Genomic DNA, 10,694 nt, shown 5'->3' with positions numbered 1-10,694 from the left:
AGTCAAATCTAAGTTAGGCCGCATTCTCACTTTGAAGAGTTTTCGTTCCTCATTATATGGGGGGTGTATCAGTCTACCATACTATAACAACGTTTATCCGTACTAATTGACCTGTTTAACCATAAATGGTATGTTGCTACCCTTGGGTTAAGGTATATTGCCATTATTTATTTGACACATTATATCATTATTATTTTATTGTTTTTCTAATATTATTATTATTAAGTTTTTATAATATAATTAGATACAGATGAAAATTGGAACATAGGGTAACTCTCTTTCTTCCTATAGTTTTTTTATGAATGCTACGATGCTTTTGAAATTATGCCTAACTTACTAAAAAAGGCAAATAAATAATATTTAATAAATTTTAAATATTTTATTTTTTATTTTTAAAAATAAATTAGACAATTTAGGCACCATAATAAAAGGTACCATAGAACTCACATAATTTTTTTACTAACTAATTTTTGTTATATTATAAAATATTAAAATAAGAATAAAATGACAAATAAATTCTACAAATACCGACAAACTACTTTTAAATTAGTCCTTATAATTACTGTAAAAAAATTTAATTTGAATTAACTTGTTTAAGTTTATTATTTTAAAAAATTTTACTAGTAATTTTGTTAGAGAACAATTTATGAGAGAGTTTAAAAATAAAAAAGTGTTGTAGGGGATGAAAATTGGAAAGGTTTTGATTTGAGAGTAGTGTTGGATAGGTGTAACTGTTAAGTTGTGGAAGAGGAGGTAGATTGATTTGATTGGATTGGAGAGAGCGGTGAATATCGAATCTGATATTTGGTTGCAAGTGTCTTATAAAGGCAGGGGCAGGGGGTGTGCAGGGCAGCCTGGCTCTGGCTCTGGCTCAGCCTCAGCACACCATGGGTCAAGGCCTCAGCTGCAGAGCAGGCAACCACGAGCATGGCCTCTTCACTGCCGTCCACCACGGTCACCTTCTCACCGTCACCTCCCTCTTAGACCACGACCCTTCTCTCCTCCACCACACCACTGTATACGATCGCCACTCTCCTCTTCATATTGCCGCTGCCAAAGGCCACATCCACATTCTTTCCAACCTTCTCGATCGATCTCTTAATCCTGATCTTCTCAATCGCCAGAAGCAGACCCCGCTCATGCTCGCAGCAATGCACGGCAAGATCGACTGTGTCCAGAAGCTTCTTCAAGCTGGAGCTAATGTCTGTGAATCAATCTTTCCATTTTCAACTCTCCTCTGTTTCTATTTCTATTTCTATTTCTCACTCTTGCAATAATCTTCAGGTTTTGATGTTCGATTCTATTTACGGAAGAACATGCTTGCATTATTCAGCTTATTACGGCCATTCTTCTTGCCTTAAGGCAATTCTTTCTGCTGCTCAATCTAGTCCTGTCGCTGCTTCTTGGTTAGTTACTCCTCTTTCTCTTTCTCTTTCTCTTTCTCCTTCAAAATTAATTGGTCAATTTTGTTGCAGGGGATTTTCTCGGTTTGTAAATATCAGAGATGGCAAAGGTGCAACGCCATTACACTTGGCAGCTCGGCAAAGAAGGCCGGACTGCGTGCGTGTTCTGTTAGACAGTGGAGCTCTTGTTTGTGCTTCAACAGGTGGATATGGGTAACGAAAACTAATCTCTTCTCTTCTGTTCTGTTCTGTTCTGTTCTGTTCTGTTCTGTTCTGTTCTGTTTGATATTGTTATTTAGATAAATGAATGAACGAGTTGGTGGTGTATGTTTTCACTTTAATTCGCAGATGTCCAGGGAGCACTCCCCTACATGTTGCGGCCAGAGGTGGATCTCTGGATTGCATTCGCGAGCTCTTAGCTTGGGGCGCCGATCGTCTTCAGCGCGACGCATCCGGGTATTGTCTTGTTCTGTTTCAGTGCATTGAACCATTCACATATCCATGGATTTATGTTGATTGTTTATGCGTGCAGGAGAATACCGTATGTGGTAGCTATGAAGCACAAGCATGGGGCATGTGCATCACTGCTGAATCCCTCGTCTGCAGAGCCCCTTGTGTGGCCCTCTCCATTGAAGTTCATCAGCGAACTTAATCAAGAAGCCAAGGCCTTATTAGAGCAGGCCTTGAAGGATGCAAACAGAGAGAGGGAGAAAAATATATTATTGAAGCCAACCACCTACTCTCTCCCATCTCCATCTCATTCTGATGATGATAATATCTCTCAGGTTATTCAATTCAATTCAATTCAATTCAATTCGATTCGATTCCACCCACTCTGCATCTATCTCTCAAATTGGATTTAACAAGATATTATTTGTTTCAGGTTAGCGAGTCAGCATTATGCTGCATTTGCTTTGAGCAAGAATGCACAATTGAAGTCCAGAACTGTGGGCACCAGATGTGTGCACAATGCACATTAGCCCTATGTTGCCACAACAAACCAAACCCTGCCACGGCTGCCCTTACGCCGCCGGTTTGTCCCTTCTGTCGAAGCGCGATAGCCAGGCTGGTGGCCGTGAAGGTGGAAGCTCAGGAGGAAGTGGATCAAGACACCAATAATGGTTCCAAACTAAGCAAGTCATCAAGAAAAACAAGAAACACAAATGAGGGCGGCAGTAGCAGCTTCAAAGGCCTATCATTCGCCAAGTTGGGTAGCCGCAGCTCTGGAAGGATTGCTGCTGATGATGAATGGATTCACAAAGACTGAATGCAATGCTTCCATAATTGGCAACAAGAAAAGGTTACTAGCTATATATATGTGCTTCACCAGCAAGGCATGATCAAAGAATATTATGTAATTTTGGGAAATAAGCAAAGTCAGTGGAAGTAAGTGCAAGTGAAGTGAAGTTTGCGGTAGGTACCAAAAACAAGACCAGCATGTCATGTTGTTCTACTAGCTAGCTACGATTGTTGTTATAATTATTGTTACTTGAGATTGAAGAAGCATCACTTGGGTCGATGATTTTGAGAGTATAGTCCTCATTCAATCAAATTTTATTATACATTAAACAGGTAAAGTGGACGGGAATTGGATTTCTCTTCCAATAATAAATATTTTATTATGAAAACTGTGTATTTGGTATTTCTTTGTAACCATGTGAAATGAGCAATAAAATATGAATACGAAAGTGAAGTACTTACTCATCAGAGTGTCATGTGATCATGTCTCTACGTTCACATAATTTGTGCACTTATTAGATGATGTTACATAGTGTTGACACGTGGATTTTGGAATTGTATGTGATATAATAATGGTTGATAACTTGATATCATTGATTCAGAATGAGATAGAAGGACAGCAGGGACAAACAGGAACGATGATTGATTGATGAAATGCCAAGAGTTACAGTGTAGGTGTCACTTACTCAATTACGCCACACTGATGCAAACGCTGTGTTTGACTTGATGATGAACTTCCAACTTCCAAGTTCCAATCTCCAATCATAGTGAATAATATAAATAAAAAATAATAACGGTCCATCTTAATATTTTGTGGTTACACTTACAAAGTTTCAAAAGCAGAAGCAAGAAACTCATTAGAAAATAATGTGTATGCGTTGACATTATTATATGGTTTCTTTAATTCGTCATTTATATTTTTACAAGTTGAATTGCAGTAACTAATTTGCAAGATATGAGTATTATTGGTGTCTGCCGACAAGTTGGATGCAAAAATATCTGAAAGAATAGGTCATATTCAAGTACGTCACATGGGACTTAGTCCTTTTGTTTATACAAAATGGAAACAATTATGAAACTCGTAACCTTCGTTTTTGGATCCAGGCCAAGTGGCTGCAGATTCACATGAATCTGGATAACAACAATGACACATTTTTTAATTTTAATTTTTATATTCAGGACTCTATGCCACATATATAAACTTTTCTAATCGATTTGATTTCTAATGAGATGACTAATCGCAGACGTACCCTGTTTCACTTTTGTATTTTGTCCATTTTAGGTTGGGTTGGGCCAATAGATTATATATCCCAAGTTTTAAGTAATCACTAAGCATAATTAATTCAAGAATAAGAACCAGTGTAGGAAGAAAATGTCAACGGTTCTTACCTAACTTAATAATCTGATAGACATTACTATTATTATTATTATTATTATGATGAACAACGTAAGTGTAAAGTGTAAACTTGTAAACAAAAAATGGTAAATGTTAATTATTTAGTATTTACAACAAAAAAGTTTTCATCACGTAACAGAATCACGTGTAGAGAGAAACTTTCGTGATGAAATACTTAACTAACTGGGCAACAACCCAACAACCAATAAATAATTCCATGTCAATAATGTACATAAAAATGTGTAACCAAATTGGTATGTGGCAATGACCATTGACTCTTCACCACTAACGTACTGCATGTTTTAAGATATAATTCACTTTTGAGATATATTTTAAAAAAATTGTCAATCTAGAATATATATAACTGTAGATTGTTATTGACCCTCCAAGGTGTGTGATTTTCTCCCTAAGTAGGGGTCATTTTAGTTAATTAGTTGAACAATTCTGTCAAATATCTGTAGTGGTCCAATCCGGAGAAAACAACCAAGTGTCAATTATTTAAGTTCTACTTCATTATCCACTAACTCACCAAATAATTGATCCATGCTCAAGCTAGCCAAAATCGATTTTGCTTTCTTCTGATTCTTAATTGGTTCCTTTTTTGTTTCTTTCTGTGCAGATATGTATAAGAAATCAATGTTTAAATAAATTAATATCAGTTAAATTTGTTCTTCAATGTTAAAATTGCATTTTTAACTCTCATTTGTTTAAAAGCTTTAAAATCTAAGGTGTAAAACTTATTATTTAAGATTTATTTTTTTTTTTAAATTTGTTAAAAATTTTAAAAATATTCTTAAATTTTATTTTATTTTAATTTTGTCTCAGAAATTTTTTATTTGCATCAAATATAAGAATAATTCAGCAATAATGCATGACAACTATATTTACCTTGCTTTAATTGAAAGTTATTTTTGTGAAATTATTGTTGAATTGATCATAATTTTTTTTTTTTAAATTTAGTCGTTAGGAATATATTTAATGAACTCAAAATTTTTTTAGACAAAATTAAAACTAAATAAAAATTAGAAATATTTTTTAAATTTTTACCAAAATATATTTTATCCATAAAAAAAATTGACCTAAATTAATCATTAAAAGTTAGTTTAATAGTTAGACTTATTAGACCTATATTCCTAAGATTTGACACGCACAATTATTTTATGATAAAAGAATTGAGGTAGTTAAAAGATAAGAGTTCTCGTTATTGAATTGAATTTTAATGCTTAATTAAGATTTGATCACCCATATATATAGGGTAAAAAAAATTAAAAAAAAAAACCTGCATATATTGGTTGATGGTAGAGTGAAGAGTTAGGCCAAGCTTGGGCCACAAACGCATGAAAAGAGCTCCAAAAGTGATGAACGAAGAAACCGTTTCTTCTTCTTCTTCTTCTTGTTATTGTTGGTCTGAGGTGGAGCAATAGTGCCATTAACAAATAATGAATTTGGCTCCGCAATATGAATGGTTTCAGCCAATGCAATCTCATCATCAGGTCCATAATAAATAATAGGCTTATTACTTGTTCTCTCCACAGCAAGATATTCACCAAGAGATGGACCATCATTATTTGAATTACTATTATTATTATTATTCTTAGTATTTCTTGTCCTTGATGATGAGCTTGGACACAATAACCGTGAGATCATGAAACTGAACCTGTTGTTGTTCTGCTTCTTGATCTTGTTCAAGCCTTGTTCTGTTTTATTATTATTAGGTGCTCTTCTAGAAAGCTCTGATATTGTGGACACACCCATAAGGCTCCCAAGTGTGGTACTATTGTCCACGTAAAACGACCCTGTTGACTGATTCATATATTTCAAGTTACATATTAAATTACTCTTCCACCTTAATCCATGATAATAATAAAAAAATCTCGTGATCCACAAATTCAGCTTAATAGAATACATAAATTCAATTACAATTTTAGTCTTTATTATCTTATCTTTAGTTGTTCTTATCTTATCTTTATTTGTTTTTATCTTTCATAGGACAATGCTCTCTATATATTTAGTTTTACCCTCATAATTTACAACACACTTCAGTTCAATTCAATCAATCAACAATCAATAAAAATTTTTTTCTTTACTTTTTCTATTCTATCACAATTTTATCAGTACACAAATTAAAATGCAAATTTAGTATTTGATATGCATTAATTAATTACTAAAAGTTGTATATAGGTAAAATATGAACGTATCATGGAGATTGCGCACCTAATTGGTACCTATAAGATCGTAGTTGATAAAGTTTCAATAGATCTGTGATATTGTAAGATCACCCAAACACAATCATTCACTAACTAATAAAGGAACAAAAAATAAAAATCTTACGTAGGAATGTCCAAATTTCATACAAAAGTGTAATAAACAACAGATGCTACAAATCAAAACTTAACAAACAATAAAACCCCTTTGGGAAAAAGAACAAGACTAATTAAGTGTACAAACGAACTGCGACAAATGAAATAACATGTAGTGTAGAGTGTAGTGTCCGAAGCTATACTCATGAATCGTAACAAACTTCCCAAATTAAGACTAAACCGGAAACTTGCATACCCATTTTCAAATTTCCATTTCTTTCACAAAAATACTTGGGAAAATTACTCTTAAAAGAATAATGGCGAGATTTAATTATTAAAAGAGATTCACTTTTATCAAAATTATTAAGAAGGATTAATTAATAAAATATTAAAAAACAAATTTTTTATTTAAAAACAAATATATTCTAAATTTTGTTATTTATTTCTCTCTTAAAAATTTATTTTTTTAATTGAATATTTTTTTTCATCCTCCTCATTCTTCTTTTTTAACTATGTCTTTATATGCATCAAATCAATTTTTGAGTCTTACTTTATTTTTTATTTAAATTTTATTATAAATAATTTTGTTATTTTACTTTATACCTTTATTTTAATACACTGTCAAATCCAACATGACAACAACACAATAAGAACTAAGAGAAGAAGAAAGAGAATATATATTTTTATTTTATTTTATTTTTAATATTTTTTATAAATTATGAAAAGAACTCAATTCAATTATAATACACTAATTTTGTAAAGTTTTTATATCGGTTGTCATTGTTAAATTTTATGATCAAATTCAATTTCATAAAGTTAATAATGAAGAGAAAATTCACATTATTTAACAACAATATTAAAATTAACTCCTTACAAAAAGAAACTACAAAATTAACTTGAAAATATGTATAAATAATTATAACAACGAAGAAAAAAAAAAAAAAAAATAATAATAATAATAATAATAATAATAAAAAAGTGAGTTATGTTTACATATATGTGTTCTAAGTTTTTAAAAAATGAATAAAAACAAAAAATATTTTTTTCATTATTCTTATATTATTGCTATATTGGGTTTTGAGAGTGTAGTGAAATAATAAAGTTATTTACTAATAGTAAATTGGTAGATTACAGTAATAAATTTTTGTTATAAATAAAAGTGTATTAAATATTAATAAAGATTTGAATATAATAGATAATTAAAAAATATATTTATAAAAAAAATAAAAAACAATTTAAAGATATATTTATTTATTTTTTAAATTGATTTTTTTAAATATTATAAAAATTAATCTTCTTTAATAATTTTAATATTAAATTTTTTCCTTTGGAATTGTTAGAATAAATAAACCAAACCCAAGTAAATTAATTTGACTTGATTCTTCTTTGTTTTTGAAGTAACTCTCATCAACTAGCACTATTATGGTGTAAACTTTTAGGAGTGATTATTCATCAAGTTGCTCTCTGATCTAAAAAAATATACTTAATTTGTGCCTATTATCCTTATCTAAAAGATCTTGTTCTTTTGAACATAAAGAATAAATAAGCTATTACAAATGCCGAAAATACTAGGCCCACTAAAGGCACAAAAATGGAAGGTAAATTTATCATAGAATGGGTATCTCGATTTAATATTTGTACCTATTATATATAATTATTAATTATAGAATATTTAATTTATATATCGCATTTTTTTCTTATATTGTTATAAAGATAGTCTATAATCAATAGAATTTAAATATACTTAGTAGATATAATTATTAATTTTTCCAAAATACTTTTAGTAAATATCACCCCCTAGCAGTGCACTCGTGCTTCTTTTCTTAACTTGAACTCTATAAGTATAGACATTTCGGACTTATTTTTAAATACTTTTTATTTTTAATTGAATAGTTCTTAATTTTTTATTTATTGTATTATAAATCAATAATTTAAATTTAAAATTTATGATTTAGTGTTCTAAAATTTAAAGTTTAAAATTAACGTTTTTTTTGTTTTTCTTTTTTTAATAATAAATTATTTTTTAAAGTGTGTTTCACACTTTCACGCTTTACTTTTTCAAAGCGCATTACATCATCTACTTTTGCTGTTATCCATACTTTATTTTTTATATGACTATTATTTAAAAATTAAAAAGGAAGTTGTTAAAGAATATCTCTTAAAATGAAAAAAATATTGGTATATTTTTTAAAAATAAAATTATTTGGTGTAATTATAGATGAGTGAATTTTACAGGTAAAAAGTCATCACATAAAATATATATTGAACACGTGTCAATATTCTAGCTAACATACAAAATATATATTAAATATATTTTTTATACCTCTACAATATTATAATACACTTTAAATATTAATATTCGACTAAAATATTATCTTCATTTCTATATTAAAAATAATTTTTGCCAACTTGATTTAATTTGCTTATTTTCTAAGTTCTCAAGTTTTCCTCGAAGTTAGCCCTCCTCATCTCTTCGGTAATTAGGCACAGACATTTAAGTATGTAGCACAACTTTTTATTTGTCCAAAAAATGATGAATTTCAAGGCAATTCCAATTTCTACCATATAAAATAAGAGCAATGAGAGAAGCATGCAGGACAAATTAAAAGAAGACAAAAAATGGCACTATATTCTATTCTAGTCTCATCACTTTAGGCACATGCAGTAACTGAAACATGCTCATTGGAATTATCATCATTAACCCGAGATTAAAAATAAGATAAATTTGAGTGAGTAGTAGTGGTGACCTGAGTGTCCAAATCAGATGAAGAATTATTATCTGTAGAAGAAGAAGTGAGTAAAGTGTTGAATGATATTGACCCTGAATTGTTACCACTTCTTGCATTATTCAGTGGTTGCAATAACCCCAATGGCCACCCCTCAATATCCTACCATACAAACATCAAAATCAAATCAATTGTGTTCAGAGAAATAATTAATGTCCATTTTTGGTAGCAGACAATGGATAATGAAAACGAATCTCATCAATGCATATCAAATAAATAAATAAAATTGTAGACCCACATCCTCGGAAATCATTACAATATAATAGATAATGCATGAGGATAGTTCCAAAAACAAGAACAAGCTAATGGGTTATTAAATTTAAAATGTACCTGTTGATGAGCCATGTTTGCAGTGTTGTTGTTCAATATTTTGGGCGCAAAGGCCAAGCTCAGATGTTAGACAAGACTGAAGGATTCGTCATTGTTTCAGTTTGCTCTGTAACACTCTGATTATTTGAAATCTATAGCAAGAGGCAAGAGCTGTGAAAGAAAGAATGCTATGGTGAAATGAAATCTGTTTGATAAGAACAAGAGAGAGGCATAGCAACAAAGAAGAATAATGGGGTCAAAAAATGAGTGGCAGAATGTTGATCATTTGCAAGAACCCATTTTCTCTGCTTTTTCTTTTCCACTGTTGACCATAAATGGAACCATACTTATTGTGTCCGTATACTAAAGTGCACTTTTTAATCTAGATATGAAAAGTAGATATGAAAAGAAGAATGGTGTAGGACGCAGAGTGTATAGGTATTTTATGGATAAAAATTCAACCTTTCGATTTGTGTTTAAATAATTAAAAAAATTAGAATACAAAAATTGGACAGTCCGATTAGCTTAGCCAAAGTTCAAATTCTCCCTCTCACACAACTCGAATTGTCCGATTAGAGGATAAATTTTTTTTAACAAAGAATTCGGACTATCTAGTTTCTTTTTCCATTGTTTTAGAACAAATTGTCCTACATCCATATCTAGTATTCATGTTCTCCCACATCCATGTCTAGCACCTATATTCTTCACATCCATACACAACACACTCTCTCCTGCCATATCGAAAAAAATGAACCTACTAAAGTGTCCCTAGAATAAAGATAAAAATTAAAATTTTACTTCTAATCAAATTCTGAAAATTATTCTTTTATTATATATTCTTGCATGATAAATTTTAGACATTAAGAATAAGCTTTGTTACATATTTTATTCTATATTTGAATTAAACTCTGATAATTACCTTTATGTCATTGTTTCTACCCTTATAGAGTAGTATAAAGTTAGAGACATAATTTCATCATTTTAAAGTACATTTAATAGATGCTTTAAAAAGGTTATTTTTATCCTTATTTTATTAGAAATCAATAATTAATCCTAATCTTTTATACCATGATAAAAATTATTGAATACAAGTATATTTATTTATGAAAAATAATAATTTATCTCCATTTTTTATACTTAATAATAATAATAATTGAATATAAACAAATATCACACAGGTATTTTAATGAAATTGGAATTTATTTTGTATAAAATAACACCTATAGAAATGTTAATAGGACATGGAATTTATCCGGCTAAG

At 30.2% G+C, this 10,694-nt stretch overlaps 2 protein-coding genes across 2 annotated transcripts; one reads left to right on the top strand and one right to left on the bottom strand.

Annotated features, from left to right (window-relative positions):
* Positions 1–672: 672 nt before the first annotated feature.
* Positions 673–3,110, top strand: LOC107613008 (putative E3 ubiquitin-protein ligase XBAT31). Its single transcript, XM_016314821.3, has 6 exons — positions 673–1,202; positions 1,285–1,406; positions 1,476–1,616; positions 1,752–1,859; positions 1,936–2,188; positions 2,287–3,110. Exons 1-6 carry the CDS (start codon positions 888–890, stop codon positions 2,668–2,670), a joined length of 1,323 nt encoding a protein of 440 aa, XP_016170307.1. The 5' UTR covers positions 673–887; the 3' UTR covers positions 2,671–3,110.
* Positions 3,111–5,218: 2,108 nt separating this feature from the next.
* Positions 5,219–9,708, bottom strand: LOC107613009 (uncharacterized). The gene is made up of 3 exons (XM_016314823.3): positions 9,455–9,708; positions 9,086–9,226; positions 5,219–5,841 (listed from the first exon to the last, which is right to left on the bottom strand). Exons 1-3 carry the CDS (start codon positions 9,467–9,469, stop codon positions 5,350–5,352), a joined length of 648 nt encoding a protein of 215 aa, XP_016170309.1. The 5' UTR covers positions 9,470–9,708; the 3' UTR covers positions 5,219–5,349.
* Positions 9,709–10,694: the final 986 nt, after the last annotated feature.

The sequence above is a fragment of the Arachis ipaensis genome, chromosome B8, assembly GCF_059453495.1.
Source record: "Arachis ipaensis isolate K30076 ecotype BB chromosome B8, ASM5945349v1, whole genome shotgun sequence".
NCBI classification, from domain to species: domain Eukaryota; kingdom Viridiplantae; phylum Streptophyta; class Magnoliopsida; order Fabales; family Fabaceae; genus Arachis; species Arachis ipaensis.
This window is presented reverse-complemented; position numbering and strand designations above follow the sequence as displayed.

Bases quoted from the DNA above. Each gene is read 5' to 3' on its own strand.
- LOC107613009 (XM_016314823.3), bottom strand. The intron at 5,842-9,085 runs GTCACCACTACT...TATATGAATCAG, and splicing joins CATCTGATTTGGACACTCAG to TCAACAGGGTCGTTTTACGT.
- LOC107613008 (XM_016314821.3), top strand. From the start codon at position 888: ATGGGTCAAGGCCTCAGCTGCAGAGCAGGCAACCACGAGCATGGCCTC. The intron at 1,203-1,284 runs GTCTGTGAATCA...AATAATCTTCAG, and splicing joins TTCTTCAAGCTGGAGCTAAT to GTTTTGATGTTCGATTCTAT. The intron at 1,617-1,751 runs GTAACGAAAACT...TTTAATTCGCAG, and splicing joins GCTTCAACAGGTGGATATGG to ATGTCCAGGGAGCACTCCCC.